Here is a 17,165-nt window from a genome sequence, read left to right on the forward strand (position 1 = left end):
AAAAGGGCTCCAAAAGTTCTAAGCCAAAAACTTTGTCTAACATGTTTACAAAATGTCGTATCTCAAAGTGTCTCAATGAGGCAAATGAAATCTTCTCTGGATTAAACACAAACTTCAGAGGAATTCACATATTCCAAAGAATTTAAGTTCATAATACATTTTTTAAATTACTAACTAAGTAAACACATTCCCAAGGACTTCTGCAAGAATAGCACACTTAAAACTGCAAATGGCCTTCCTATTAGAAAACCACTAGATCCTAGATACAGAACCTATTTTAAGTACATTTCTGGGCTCACTGGAAATGAAGGACAACTCTGAAAGACCCCACCCACCATCTACAATGGAAAAAAAGTAAACTGAAACCAGATCAGAGAGTTCCAAGCTTCAGGGCAACATGGTAAGTTTCCCTGAAGGCAAATGCCAGTAGTACGAGGCCTGCAACCCAGAAAGACAAGCCAGCTCTAAGCAAGTGTCAAGTCAGAGTAGCTAAAGCCGAGACTCCTGCCTTTAGACCCATGTGTGGGAAGGGAGCAATGTGGTCTCAGGCTCACAGCGCCCCCTGGCCATAGGCCAAGGTAATCACAAATACTCTAAGGAGGAAAACATACCATCTTTCAAATTCTTAAATCCAAAAGATGTGAGCTCAAAACCTACACCCGAATGTTTACAGCAGCTTTACTCATCATGGCCCCAAACTGGAAACAATCAAGAGGTCTTTCAATAGGTGAATTAGGATAAACAAACTATAGTACATCCAGACAATAGAGTATTATTTAGCGATAAAAAGAAATGTGCTAGTGAGTTACAAAAGGACATAGAAAAACCTCAAATGCATATTGCTAAATGAAAGAAGCCAGTCTGAAAAAGCTAGATATGGTACAATTCCACCTATATTCTGGAGAAGGCAAAACTATACATGAGACAGGAAAAAGATCAGGGGTTCCTGAGGGGTTCCCAGGGGCTCAGGGACTCACAACAGAGAGACAAATGGGTGGAGCAGAGAGGAATTTTAGGGCAATGAAACTATTCTATATGATACTGTACATAGCATTACACACTTGTCAAAACCCACAGAATCATACAGCACAAACAGCAAAACCTAAAGTAAATTATGAACTTCAGTTAATAATAATGTATCAATACTGGCTCATCAATTGCAATGTACCACATTAATTAAGATGTTAATAGAAAACTGAAGGGAGGGGAGGAGAGGATATAAGGATATATTGTACCTTTTGTGCAATTTTTCTCTAAACCTAAAACTGCTCTAAAAACAAAGTCTATCAATAAAAGATATGAGCTCATAATCAAAGATGACCAAATATATAATGAAACATGGAATTAGTATTACATACAGGCTATTCAATAGCCATATGGAATCACAAAAATTAGCAAGCAACAAAAGATGATCAAAAATGACCAAAAAGATTTATTTAGTCAAATTGCAGGTGTGAAAAAGTATAATGGCTGACATTAAAAGTCAAGAGGTAAAGTGAACTGCAAATAAGACGTGCCTGAAGAGCGACTCAGACGACTCTAAGAAATTATTCAAATTCAGCATAAAGTCGCAGGTATGGAAAATATAAAAAGGAAACTAATAGATATGGAGGCAATAATAAGGTTTAACAAACATTTAATCAGTTTTAAAATCAGAATTAAAGCACCACTATTCAACATACAGCAAACTTCTCAACGGTAGCAACGGCAGCCAGAAGACATGCAACAGTATCATCAGAAGTGGGAGAAAATAAATCTCAACTGATAAAAGGTTTTTGTTTCCAGTTAAAAATAATTTTAAATTTATAGGCATCAAATAAAATAGCCTTAAAACATATAGAGATTAATAGAACTATAGGGGAAACTGATAAACCTACCATTGTAGTGGGAAATGTCAATAAATCTCTCCCAATTTTTGATACATCAAGAAAATATTTGTGACTAGATAGATGATTTAAATACAATAAACTAGATTTACTAATCACATATAAGGAAACTTACATGCATTCACCTTCTTCTTGAGCCCACATTAAGTATTTCTAAAACCTGAATATATAATAGACCAAAAATTGTCTCAACAAATTTTAGATAACTGATATCATCATAACCACATTCTCTTGCTACAAGTTAATTAAGAATTCAATAACCAAAAAAAGGGCAAATTTTGAGAATGCATTTGGAAATTTAAAAACTCATTTCCAAGAAACTATACTGGGCCAAAGAAGAAATCATAATGAAATTATTTAAATATCTAATATTGAACAGTAATAAAAATACCATTTGTCAAAATCTGTGGGACGCAGCTCCTTAGAAGGAAATTATATCATTAAATTTTTTAAAAGTCTGAAAAGTATGTCAACATAAAAGGCTATAGTATAGTAGGATAAATATAATGAAATAGCAAACAAACACAGGAGCTCAACAAAGCCAAAAATAGACTCGTTAAACGGATGAATAAAGTATATCCAGCTCTGGTGAGATTGTACCTGACATTATACATTTGTCAAAACCCACAGAATTGTACAACACAAAGAGTGAAAGCTAAAGGGAAAAAGAAGAAGAGAATGAAAAAGGGGTATGAGCTACAGATATAGCAGATACTTAAAAAGATAACAAGGGACTTCCCTGGTGGCGCAGTGGTCAGGAATCCGCCTGCCAATGCAGGGGACACGGGTTTGATCCCTGCACCAGGAAGATCCCACATGCCGCAGAGCAACTAAGGCCATGCGCCACAACTACTGAAGCCTGCACGCCTAGAGCCTGTGCTCTGCAACGAGAAGGCACTGCAATGAGAAGCCCACACACGGTAACCAAGAGTAGCCCCCACTCACTGCAACTACAGAAAGCCTGCACGCAGCAAAGAAGACACAATGCAGCCAAAAATAAATAAATAAATAAATTTATTTTTAAAGAAAGATAATGAAATAAGATGAATAAATTTGAAAACTAAAGTATATAGCCAGAAAAATATACAAGCTGACCCAAAATAGAAAATTTTAATGAATTTATAAACTTTAAAAATTAATTACTAGTAAAAGTCTTCCCACAAACTAAATCCAAGGCCCAGGCAGATTTAGAAAAGTTCTACCAAACATTCACAGAAGAGATAAAGAAAGGGGAAGATTGTGTAACTCACTTTGTTACAGAATTAGTTTAACCTTGATACCAACAATTGACAGGAAAAGTATAAGAAAGGAAAATTAGAGGCCAACCTCACTGACAACAAAGATGTAAAATCCTGAACAAAATACTAGCAAACTGGATGTAGTACTGTAAAAAATATCACCAAGATACACTTATTCTAGAATGCAAGGTTACTATGGTAGCAGCTCTATTTATGATTCATGTTATCAAAATTAGCAGATTATAATTAAAGAAAAATAACAATCTTGACAGATGCATAAACTGCATTTAATAGAAGTCAACAATCATAGTAAAAATTAGCAAACGAAAAACAGAAAAGAATTTCCTCAATTGGTAAAAGGTATCTACCAAAAAAAAAAGTACCATAAAACTATATTCAATAGTGAAATATTAAAATTATTCCCTTTAAAATCAGAAGCAAAACAAGGATACCCATTATCACCACATCTATTTACCATTGTACTGCAAAACCTTACCAACACAATAAAGCAAGAAAAAAAGAAATAATAGATGAAAAGATAGTGTTCAAGTTTGAATTATAGCATCACCATGACTTTATGTCAAAAATATTTTTAACCTTAGGTAGCTATACATGAATTGGTAGGACCTAACTACCTGCGCACACAGAATTTAGCTTAATCTAAACTGGAAGAGGAAGTGAAATGTCCAATAAACATATAAAAACATGCTCAACCTCATAATAATCCAGCAAAATGAAAATCACAACAGGGATAATATACCAAACACACTCAATTATCAAAAATGGAAAAGTGAGGGCTTCCCTGGTGGCGCAGTGGTTGAGAGTCCGCCTGCCGATGCCGGGGACACGGGTTCGTGCCCCGGTCCTGGAGGATCCCACATGCCGCGGAGCGGCTGGGCCTGTGGGCCGTGGCCGCTGGGCCTGCGCATCCGGAGCCCGTGCTTTACGGAGGGAGAGGCCGCAGTGGTGAGAGGCCCGCGTACCGCAAAAAAAAAAAAAAAAAGAAGAAGAAAAATGGAAAAATGAGAAAACCAGTAGTCATCAGGATGGGGAACCACAGAAACTCATACGCCCTGGAGGGAGTATCATTTGGTCTTTGGAAAACAACTGGCATTATTTGGTAAAGGTAAACATACCAGATATTAACACCTAAATATATATCCTGAAGGGGTGCTTAAACATGTGCATCAGGTGACATTAAAAAGTTTTTTAAGCTCCTTTTGGTAGCAAATTTTCTTTTAAAACTGTAGCAAATTTTCTTTAAAACTTTCTTCTAAAACTTTTCTTTTAGATATGTAAAGAACATAAAATGTTCAACAGTTTACTAGATAAACATGTGCATAAAATGTAATAATGTATATTAGAGAAAATGAATAAGTCATTGCTATACAACAACAAAGATGGAGGACAAAACATATCTAAAACAGACTAAGTGAAATATTTTTCATTTTGTTAAATGTTTTAAAAATATAGATATACATGGTAAAACAGTTAAGAAAAGCAAGAAAATTATTAACATGAACTCATGATAATGGTTTCCTCTGGGATATAGGGATGGACCACAGAGACTTCTTATTGGTACTATTCTATTTCTTAAGCAATACATTAATTTCAACAGAATGTTCTACCTCAGGAGGTATTGAATTTCCCATCACAGAAGTTTGTTTTATTTTAAGAAATATCTCACTTAGGTGACCTATTTAGAGAGAGAATACACAGGAAATAGACTTGATAACTTCCTACACAGGAAATAGACTTGATAACCCTACAAGTATCTTTTAATTTAACAAGTATCTTTTAAGATTTCATAATTCTATATGCATCATAGTAAACAGCACACTGTGTTGCACATGAAAACCAATAATAATTATAACAAGCATTCACTGACTGTGGACTTTTGGCAGACACTGACATCCTTTCTTCCTTCTTGCCAGCAGATTTTGATTTCGTTTATCCTTCCCCCACGTAACTCAGGGGAGAGTATCCTAGCCTGCAGAGCATCTTTTATTTAGTCTAAGCTAATCTTAGAGTCCATTGGTTTAGAGGTAAACATGTGGTCCTGCTTTGGCCAAGGAGACATGAGATAGAATCTACTAAGGGGCGCCTGGGAAAGGTTTACTTGCTCCTAAACAGGAGACTTAGAAAAGCACAGATATTCTTTTGTGACAGTGTTGTGATGTCTAGGATGCTGCTGTCGTGATGCAATCATGGGAAAGATCAGTCTCAGAAGTGGTCCATGATGATTGCATTGAGACAATAAATTAATTAAAACTGGAGCCTCACTTCTTGACTTGTTAGTAGATAATATGTCACCTTGTTGTTTATATTTTCCCACTGAAGCCGTATTAACTGACACACCACATGCACAGAGTTTGCTCATTTAATCTTCACAATAATCATATGAGCTAAGTACCATTATTAAGTCCATTGAACAGACAATGAAAATAAAACTGAAAGAATTAAAATAAGTTGCCCAAAGTCATACATACAGTTAGTGACTGTATACAGCTTTAGACTCTAAAACCTATACTCTTAATACACTATCCATTCAAGGCCATCTTCTTGTGGCTATGAGGGCTGAAAAGAAAATCCCAATAGATCTGAGGGTTCTGTTATCTGGCCACAAGCTTCTAAGGTATGCATCAGTGGTGGTGGCAGCAGCAGTGTTGGCATTAGCTGAAGCAGCTTCTTCAGCTCTGAATCATTGCTATGATTGTTTGACGCTGAAATCAATAGTCCAGTGGCAGCCTCTAAACTGTATTCCTCCAGACTGTTCAAAAATTTAATTCCTTGTATTAAATCACTTCCTGCTTTAAGTACCCAAAATTATTACCATTTGCTGAACTGATAAATCCTGAAGTCAACAAATAAATAAATACATTTCAGCTTCACTGACTTGTATTCGTCTGAAGTCCCTAGAAAAATAGTTTTATAGCCCACATGTAATGCAGTTTTATCTTTAATAAGATGACTACCCTCAGATGACTTATTCATCTTCTTTCTCACATCAATACAAACTGTTTATTAAACTGCTATGAGGATGCCATTGATATGCACTATAAAAGAGGTTCTTTCTCCACTTTTCCTCATGACTGGGAACTTAAACTGCAGACCAGTGACTAACATCCTTCATGGAACATCTCACCTCTACTCTTCGGTGATTTTTGGGGGCCAACTTTTACAAACGCATACTGCATTTTGCTGAGGTTTAGAGCTGTTCTATATTAAAATAAAAGAATTAAATGTTCTGAAAGGGGAAGCAACATTACATTTATCCTCTAGAATATTTACAAAATATGTATTTGTAAAAGAAAGAGGTATTCTAACTTCGTGAAAGCGTAATACATCTCTAAATAACAAAGTATTATATCAGAAAGTGCAATTTTACATTAAAGAGCCTGGAACTTATCATCAAAAAAGACCTGAGTTAAAATCACATAGAGCTTCTTGACAATGAGAAAACACTTGGGTTTTCTCAATTTCAGTTGGTTCATGCTCAGAAACATGATGTTTATAACTATCTCCAAAGTTTGTTGTAACATTTTAAAAGATATACCATGCATGACAGTGTCGGCTACAGGAGTTGGTGTACAGCAAATACTAAATAAATGTTGAAATTTCTCTTATTTCTTAAATATACCATGGAAGAACTCTATTTTAACCAAAAAAATAAATAAATAAGTAAAAGCTTTAGAAATTCTACATTCTACTAACTTACAACATAAAATCACAGAAACAGTTCCTAAAGAATTAAGTCAAAACTGTTGTGCAGATCAGTGATAATTAGTCCTGAGACAAGTAGAAAGTAGTTACCCACCACTGAATTTCCCTTTAACATTTTGATGACTCTAATTACCTCCCCCTCCCACTAATTACCTCTGCTCATCACCCTGCACTACAAAATATTTTAGGTATTCCAAGAAACAGAAGACTCGGGGTAGGTAAACCTCTCTAAATAGTAACAGTTTATAATCCTGCAGATTAAAATAAGAGCTAAGGAGGACCTTCAAGATGGCAGAGAAGTAAGACACAGAGATCACCTTCCTCCCCACAAATACATCAGAAATACATCTACATGTGGAACAACTCCTACAGAACACCTGCTGAATGCTGGCAGAAGACCTCAGACCTCCCAAAAGGCAAGAAACTCCCCCACGTACCTGGGTAGGGCAAAAGAAAAAACAGAGACAAAAGAATAGGGACAGAACCTGCACCTCTGGGAGTGAGCTGGGAAGGAGGAAAAGCTTCCACACACTAGGAAGTCCCTTCACTGGCGGAGACACGGGGTGGGTGGAGGGGAAGCTTCGGAGCCACAGAGGAGAGCACAGCCACAGGGGTGTGGAGGGCAAAGCAGAGAGATTCCCACACAGAGGATCGCCGCCAACCAGCACGCACCAGCCTAAGATGCTTGTCTGCTCACCACCGGGGCGGGTGGGGCCTGAGAGCTGAGGCTCAGGCTTTGGAGCTCAGATCCCAGAGAGAGGGCTGGGGTTGGCTGTGTGAACACAGCCTGAAGGGGGCTAGTGCACCACAGATAGCCGGGAGTCCGGAAAAAAGTCTAGAACTGCCTAAGAGGCAAGAGACCACTATTTCAGGGTGCACGAGGAGAGGGGATTCAGAGCACCACCTAAACAGCTCCGGAGATAGGCATGAGACGTTGCTATCAGCTTGGACCCTAGAGATGGACATGGAATGCTAACACTGCTGGTGCAGCCACCAAGAAGCCTGTGTGCAAGCACAGGTCACTATACACAGCTCCCCTCCTGGGAGCCTGTACAGCCCGCCACTGCCAGGGTCCCGTGATCCAGGGACCTCTTCCCCAGGAGAACACACAGCACGCCTCAGGCTGTTGCAATGTCACACTGGCCTCTGCCACCACAGTCTCGCCCCACATTCTGTAGCCCTCTCTCCTGAGTGAGGCTGAGTGAGCCAGAGCCCCCTAATCAGCCACTCCTTTAACCCCGTCCTGTCTGGGTGGAGACGTACATGCAGAGGCGGGGCCAATTCCAAAGCTGAACCCCAGGAGCTGTGCGAACAAAGAAGAGAAAGGGAAATCTCTCCCAGAAGCCTCAAGAGCAGTGGATTAAATCTCCACAATCAACTTGATGTACCTGCATCTGTGGAATACCTGAATAGACAACAAATCATCCCAAAACTGAGGCGGTAGACTTTGGAAGCAACTGCAGACTTGGGGTTTGCTGTATGCGACAGACTATTTTCTGATTTACATGCTTCTCTTAGTTTAGTTTTTAGTGCTTCTTATCATTGGTGGATTTGTTCTTGATTTCACTGCTCTCTTTTTTTGTTTTAAGTACTTCTTTTATTTTAATAATATGTTTTTTTATTTTAATTATTTTATTTTATTTTTCTTCATTTATATTTTTTCTCCCTTTTCTCCTGAGCTGTGTGGGTGACAGGCTCTTGGTGCTCCGCTTGGGTGTCAGGCCTGAGCCTCTGAGGTGGGAGAGATGACCAGCAGAGACCTCCTGGATCCTGTAATATCAATCTGGAGAGCTCTTCCAGAGGTCTCCGTCTCAATGCTCAGCTCCACTCAACAACCAGCAAGCTACAGTGCTGGATACCCCATGCCACACAAGTACCAAGACAGGAACACAACCCTACCCATTAGCACAGAGGCTACCTAAAATCATACTAGGTTCATAGACACCCCAAAACACACCATTGGACGTGGTCTTGCCCACCAGAAAAAGAGGATCCAGACTCATCCACAGAAAACAGCCACCAGGCCCCTCCACCAGGAAGCCTACACAACCCATGGAAACTACCTTACCCACTGGGGACAGACACCAAAAAAAACGGCAACTATGAACCTGCAGCCTGTGAAAGGGAGACCCCAAACACAGTGAGTTGAGCAAAATGATAAGACAGAGAAATACAAAGCAGATGAAGAAGCAAGGTAAAAACCCACCAGACCAAACAAATGAAGAGGAAATAGGAAGTCTACCTGAAAAAGAATTCAGAATAATGATAGTAAAGATGATCCAAAATCTTAGAAATAGAATAGAGAAAATACAAGAAACACTTAACAAGGACCTAGCAGAAATAAAGAGCAAACAGACAGTGATGAACAACACAATAAATGAAATTAAAAATTCTCTAGAAGGAATCAGTAGCAGAATAACTGAGGCCGAAGAAGAGAGAAGTGACCTGGAAGATAAAATAGTGGAAATAACTACCACAGAGCAGAATAAAGAAAAAACAATGAAAATAATTGAGGACAGTCTCAGAGACCTCTGAGAAAAACATTAAACGCATGAACATTTGAATTATAGAGGTCCCAGAAAAAGAAGAGGAAAAAAAAGGGACTGAGAAAATATTTGAAGAGATTATACTTGAAAACTTCCCTAATATGGGAAAGGAAATAGTCAGTCAAGTCCAGGAACCACAGAGAGTCCCATACAGGATAAATGTAATGAGAAACATGGCAAGACACATATTAATCAAACTATCAAAAATTAAATACAAAGAAAAAATACTAAAAGCGGTAACAGAAAAACAACAAATAAATTACAAGGGAATCCCCATAAGGTTAACAGCTGATCTTTCAGCAGAAACTCTGCAACCCAGAAGGGAGTGGGAGGACATATTTAAAGTGATGAAAGGGAAAAAATTACAACCAAGATTACTCTACCCAGAAAGGATCTCATTCAGATTCGACAGAGAAATTAAAACCTTTAAAGACAAGCAAAAGCTAAGAGAATTCAGCACCACCAAACGAGCTTTACAGCAAATGCTAAAGGAACTTCTCTACGCAGGAAACACAATAGAAGGACGAGATCTATAATAACAAGCCCAAAACAACTAAGAAAATGGAAAGAGGACTATACATATCAATAACTATCTAAAATATAAATGAGCAAAATACTCCAACCAAAAGATATACACTGGCTGAATGGATACAAAAACAATACCCTTATATATGCTGTCTACAACAGGCCCACTTCAGACCTAGGGACATGCACAGAGTGAAAGTGAGGGGATGGTAACAGATATTCCATGCAAATGGAAATCGAAACAAAGCTGGAGTAGCAATTCTCATATCAGACAAAATAGACTTTAAAATAAAGACTATCACAAGAGACAAAGAAGAACACTACATAATGATCAAGGGATCAATCCAAGAAGATATAACAATTATAAATATTTATGCATCAAACATAGGAGCACCTCAATACATAAGGCAACTGCTAACAGCCATAAAAGGGGAAATTGACAGTAACACAATAATAGTAGGGGACTTTTAAACCCCTCTTTCACCAATGGACAGATCAACCAAAATGAAAATAAATAAGGAAACACAAGCTTTAAATGACACATTAAACAAGATGGACTTAATTGATATTTATAGGACATTCCATCCAAAAACAACAGAATAAACTTTCCTCTCAAGTGCTCATGGAACATTCTCCAGGATAGATCATATCTTAGGTCACAAATCAAGCCTTTGTAAATTTAAGAAAACTGACATCTTATGAAGTATCTTTTCCAACCACAATGCTATGAGACTAGATATCAATTACAGGAAAAAAACTGTACCGACACAAGCCTCTTAGAGAGCCTCATCCACCAGAGGACAGACAGCAGAAGCAAGAAGAATTAAAATCCTGCAGCCTGTGGAACAAAAACCACATTCACAGAAAGAGAGACAAGATGAAAAGGCAGAGGGCTATGTACCAGATGAAGGAACAAGATAAAACCCCAGAAAAACAACTAAATGAAGTGGACATAGGCAACCTTCCAGAAAAAGAATTCAGAATAATGATACTGAACATGATCCACGACCTCAGAAAAAAAATGGAGGCAAATATCAAGAAGATGCAAGAAATGTTTAACAAAGACCCAGAAGAATTAAAGAACAAACAAACATAGATGAACAATACAATAACTGAAATGAAAAACACACTAGAAAGAATCAATAACAGAATAACGGAGGCAGAAGAACAGATAAGTGACCTGGCAGACAGAATGGTGGAATTCACTGCTATGGAACAGAGTAAAGAAAAAAGAATGAAAAGAAATGAAGACAGCCTAAGAGACCTCTGGGACAACATTAAACGCAACAAAATTCGCAATATAGGGGTCCCAGAAGAAGAGAGAGAAAAAGGACCAGAGAAAATATTTGAAGAGACTGTAGTCGAAAACATCCCTAACATGGGAAAGGAAATAGCCACCCAAGCCCAGGAAGCACAGAGTCTCATACAGGATAAACCCAAGGAGAAACACGCCGAGACACATAGTAATCAAATTAGCAAAAATTAAAAACAAAGAAAAACTATTGAAAGCAAAAGGGAAAAATGACAAATAACATACAAGGGAACTCCCATAAGGTTAACAGCTGATTTCTCATCAGCAGATACTCTACAAGCTGGAAGGGAGTGGCATAATATACTTAAAGTGATGAAAGGGAGAAACTACATCCAAGATTACTCTAACCAGCAAGGATCTCACTCAGATTCGATGAAGAAATCAAAAGCTTTACAGACAAGCAAAAGCTAAGAGAATTCAGCACCACCAAAACCGCTCTACAACAAATGCTAAAGGAACTTCTCTAAGTGGCAAACACAAGAGAAGAAAAGGACCTACAAAAACAAACCCAAAACAATTAAGAAAATGGTCATAGGAACATACATATCGATAATTACCTTAAATGTGAATGGATTAAATGCTCCAACCAAAAGATGCAGGCTTACTGAATGGATACAAAAACAGGACCCATATATATGCTGTCTACAACAAACCCTCGTCAGATGTAGGGACACATACAGACTGAAAGTGAGGGGATAGAGAAAGATATTCCATGCAAATGGAAATCAAAAGAAAGCTGGAGGAGCAATATTCATATCAGATAAAAGAGACTTTAAAATAAAGAATGTTACAAGAGACAAGGAAGGACAAGACATAATGATCAAGGGATCAATCCAAGAAGAAGATATAACAATTATAAATATATATGCACTCAACATAGGAGCACCTCAATACATAAGGCAACTGCTAACAGCTCTAAAAGAGGAAATTGACAGTAACACAGTAATAGTGGGAGACTTTAACACCTCACATACACCAATGGACAGATCATCCAAACAGAAAATTAATAAGGAAACAGAAGCTTTAAATGAGACCACAGACCAGATAGATTTAACTGATATTTATAGGACATTCCATCCAAAAACAGCAGATTACACTTTCTTCTCAAGTGTGCACGGAACATTCTGCAGGACAGATCACATCTTGGGTCACAAATCAAGCCTCAGTAAATTTAAGAAAATGGAAATCATATCAAGCATCTTTTCTGACAACAACACTATGAGATTAGAAATCAATCACAGGGAAATAAACATAAAAAACACAAACACATGGAGGCTAAACAATACATTACTGAATAACCAAGAGATCACTGAAGAAATTAAAAAATACCTGAGACAAATGACAATGAAAACGCGATGATCCAAAACCTATGGGATTCAGCAAAAGTAGTTCTAAGAGAGAAGTTTATGGCATACAAGTCTACCTCAAGAAACAAGACAAATCTCAAATAAACAATCTAAACTTACACCTAAAGGAACTAGAGAAAGAAGAACAAACAAAATCCAAAGTTAGCAGAAGGAAAGATATCATAAAGATCAGATCAGAAATAAATGAAACAGAAACAAAGAAAACAATAGCAGAGATAATAAAACTAAATCCTGGTTCTTTGATAAGATAAACAAAATTGATAAACCATTAGCCAGACTCATCCAGAAAAAGAGGGAGAGGATTCAAATGAATAATATTAGAAATGAAAAAGGAGAAATTACAAAAAACGCCATAGAAATACAAAGCATCCTAAGAGACTACTACAAGCAACTCTATGCCCCAAAAATGGACAACCTGGAAGAAATGGACAAATTCTTAGGAACGTATAACCTTCAAAGACTGAACCAGGAAGAAATAGAAAATATGAACACACCAATCACAAGTAATGAAATTGAAACTGTGATAAAAATCTTCCAACGAACAAAAGTCCAGGACCAGATGGATTAACAGGTGAATTCTATCAAACATTTAGAGAAGAGCTAAGACACATCCTTCTCAAACTCTTTGAAAAAATTGCAGAGGAAGGAACACTCCCAAACTCATCCTATGAGGCCACCATCACCCTGATACCAAAACCAGACAAAGATACTACAAAAAAAGAAAATTACAGACCAATATCACTCATGAATATACATGAAAAAAGACTCAACAAAATACTAGCAAACAGAATCCAACAACACATTAAAAGGATCATACACCATGATCAACTGGGATTTATCCCAGGGATGCAAGGATCCGTCCATATACGCAAATCAATCAATGTGATACACCATATTAACAAATTGAAGAATAAAAACCACATGATCACCTCAATAGATGCAGAAAAAGCTTTCAACAAAATTCAAAACACATTTATGATAAAAACTGTCCAGAAAGTGGGCATAGAGGGAACCTACCTCAACATAATAAGGCCATATACGACAAACCCACAGCAAACATCATTCTCCATGGTGAAAAACTGAAAGCATTTTCTCTAAGATCAGGAGTAAGACAAGGATATCCACACTCACCACTATTATTCAACATAGTTTTGGAAGTCCTAGCCACAGCAATCAGAGAAGAAAAAGAAATAAAAGGAACACAAATTGGAAAAGAAGAAGTAAAACTGTCACTGTTTGCAGATGACATGATACTATACACAGAAAATCCTAAAGATGCCACCAGAAAACTACTAGAGTTAATCAATGAATTTGATCAAGTTGCAGGATACAAAATTAATGCACAGAAATCTCTTGCATTCCTATACAGTAATGATGAAAAATCTGAAAGAGCAATTAAGGAAACACTCCCATTTACACCTGCAACAAAAATAATATAATACCTAGCAATAAACCTATCTAGGGAGACTAAAGACCTGTATGCAGAAAACTATAATACACTGATGAAAGAAATTTAAAATGATACCAACAGATGGAGAGATATACCATGTTTTTGGACTAGAACAATCAACATTGTGAAAATGACTATACTACCCAAAGCAATCTACAGATTCAATGCAATCCCTATAAAACTACCATTGGCATTTTTCACAGAACTAGAACAAAAAATTTCACAATTTGTATGGAAACACAAAAGACCCCAAATAGCCAAAGCAATCTTGAGAAAGAAAAACGGAGCTGGAGGAATCAGGCTCTGGGACCTCAGACTATAGTTCAAAGTTACAGTAATCAGGACAGTATGGTACTGCCACAAAAACAGAAGTATAGATCAATGGAACAGGATAGAAAACCCAGAGATAAATCAGCACACGTATGGTCAACTTATCTTTAATAAAGGAGGCAAGAATATACAATGGAGTAAAGACAGCCTCTTCAATAAGTTGTGCTGGGAAAACTGGACAGCTACATGTAAAAGAATCAAATTAGAACACTCCCTAACACCATACACAAAAATAAACTCAAAATGGAATTAAAGACCTAAATGTAAGCCCAGACACTATAAAACTCTTAGAGGAAAACATAGGCAGAACACTCTATGACATAAATCACAGCAAAATCCTTTTTGACCCACCTCCTACAAAGACAACCCTCAGAATGGGATAAAATATTTGCAAATGAAGCAACTGGCAATGGATTAATCTCCAAAATTTACAAGCAGCTCATTAAGCTCAATATCAAAAAAACAAACAACCCAATCCAAAAATGAGCAGAAGACCTAAATAGACATTTCTCCAAAGAAGATATACAGACTGCCAACAAGCACATGAAAGAATGCTCAACATCTTTAATCATTAGAGAAATGCAAATCAAAACTACAATGAGATATCATCTCACACCAGTCAGAATGGCCATCATCAAACAATCTACAAACGATAAATGCTGGAGAGGGTGTGGAAAAAAGGGAACCCTCTTGCACTGTTGGTGGGAAAGTAAATTGACACAGCCACTATGGAGAATAGTATGCAGGTTTCTTCAAAAACTAAAAATAGAACTACCATACGTCCCTGCAATCCCAATACCTGGCATACACCCTGAGAAAACCATAACTCAAAAAGAGTCATGTACCACAATGTTCACTGCAGCTCTATTTACAATAGCCAGGACGTGGAAGCAACCTAAGTGTCCATCGACAGATGAATGGATAAAGAAGATGTGGCATATATATACAATGGAATATTACTCAGCCACAGAAAGAAACCAAATTGGGTTATTTGTAGTGAGGTGGTTGGACCTAGAGTCTGTCACACAGAGTGAAGTAAGTCAGAAAGAGAAATACAAATACTGTACGTGAACATCCTATATCTGGAACCTAAAAAAAAAAAAAAATGGTTCTGAAGAACCTAGGGGCAGGACAGGAATAAAGACGAAGATGTAGAGAATGGGCTTGAGGACATGGGGAGGGGGAAGGATAGCTGGGACAAAGTGAGAGAGTGTCATGGACATATATACACTACCAAATGTAAGGTAGATAGCTAGTGGGAAGCCACATAGTACAGGGAAATCAGTGTGGTGCTTTGTGTCCACCTAGAGGGGTGGGATAGGGAGGGTGGGAGGGAGACGCAAGAGGGAGGGGATATGGGGATTATGTATACATATAGCTGATTCACTTTGTTATACAGCAGCAACTAAGACAACCATGTAAAACAATTATACTCCAATAAAGATGTCAAATAAAATAAAATAAAATAACAACTAAATAAAACACTAGAGAGGTGTTTAAGAAACTCAATACATTATCTTTATACTGTTGGCACTAGTCTACTAAAACACTGCTTAAAAATTTTTATGGTTTATTTAGTATTTAGTGAAATCTGAAAACAGCAACTAATTAACCTACTGAAAATTAAAACCAATATAACAGAGGATTTATGATCAGTGTCTTACTATTCTGTAGATGACACAGATTTGGGGGATTTTCATGTTGGTAATAAAGCATATTGTCCATCCATTGGGTATTTTTACATATTTATAAGGCTATTCAATAATAAAAGGAATGATTTATAGGTTGCCAATAAAAAGCCACCATGAATGGTAGAAACAAAAATTCCCCTCTCTGTACAGGTCTCAGCTTAGGACCTATTCCTCTTTTTCTCCACCTCACTCCCTCCTATTGTCCTGATTCCTGGCTTATAGGATTTGCAGTGGGAAGGAGGAAGAGTGAAAAAGTAGTCAGATGAGGTAACAAGTGAGAGCAATTGACAAGAATTAACCAAAGTACAAATTTATGCAGATATTTGACTTGGCAAATGGAAATTTTATGCTGATTTAAAAGATATTGTTTGGATTATTTCAAAATAGATCTTGAAAACAGACCTCAATTGGCTCTTCACCACCTTTTACTTGATTTTCACCCATTTCTCCATTCTCATAGCTGCTGCTCTTCTCAACCCATAACTCGGATTTTTCTACAGTTAGTCGAAGCTGGTCTAGGTCTGCCTTGATTTGCTTGTAGTTATCTACGTCCTGATTGGACACCAGTAACTGTACCTGGAAACAGAATTGCAATCCTTAGTTTACTTAACTTACTTATGGAATTTCCTTTATTCCTATTTCATTTATGTCAAAAATCCCAAGTCTTTTTAACATATTTGCCCCTCAGTTGAAGTTTAGTATTTCTAGAATATTTATGAATATTTTATATATATTTACATATATTTTACATATTTTAGATGTATATTGATCATGAAAATTCCCCTGAAAGTATCTGTGAACTCTACTCAATATATTCACATGTTATGAAGAATTATACATATAAAAAAGTGAGCCCTAGCAAAGCTTTTTAAAGTGTTAAAGAGTAATTTAAAATAAGAGATACCCTAACTCTAATTTTACTGCTAAAGTTAATTTTTCTGAGACTCTCTCTATTTGAAAAGAGGTAGAAGCATAAAAACAAGTGGAAGAAAACAGTGATACAGTCTAAACCTAAATTTATATGTATTGTGTGACATTTACAAATATATGAATAATTATCTGTATTTATATAATTACTCTTTTAATTATTTCATATT

The 17,165-nt window shown here is 37.0% G+C and overlaps 1 protein-coding gene across 4 annotated transcripts in view; it reads right to left on the reverse strand.

Moving 5' to 3' along the window:
- Positions 1-17,165, reverse strand: part of ITPR2 (inositol 1,4,5-trisphosphate receptor type 2) — a 533,444-nt gene that overhangs the window by 295,859 nt on the left and 220,420 nt on the right. For all 4 annotated transcript variants that reach the window (XM_067695972.1, XM_067695968.1, XM_067695971.1 and 1 more), the window contains one exon: positions 16,471-16,644. In XM_067695972.1, the coding sequence (XP_067552073.1) occupies positions 16,471-16,644 (174 nt within the window). The remainder of the gene's footprint in view (positions 1-16,470; positions 16,645-17,165) is intronic.

Source organism: Pseudorca crassidens, chromosome 11 (assembly GCF_039906515.1).
Source record: "Pseudorca crassidens isolate mPseCra1 chromosome 11, mPseCra1.hap1, whole genome shotgun sequence".
Lineage (NCBI taxonomy): Eukaryota > Metazoa > Chordata > Mammalia > Artiodactyla > Delphinidae > Pseudorca > Pseudorca crassidens.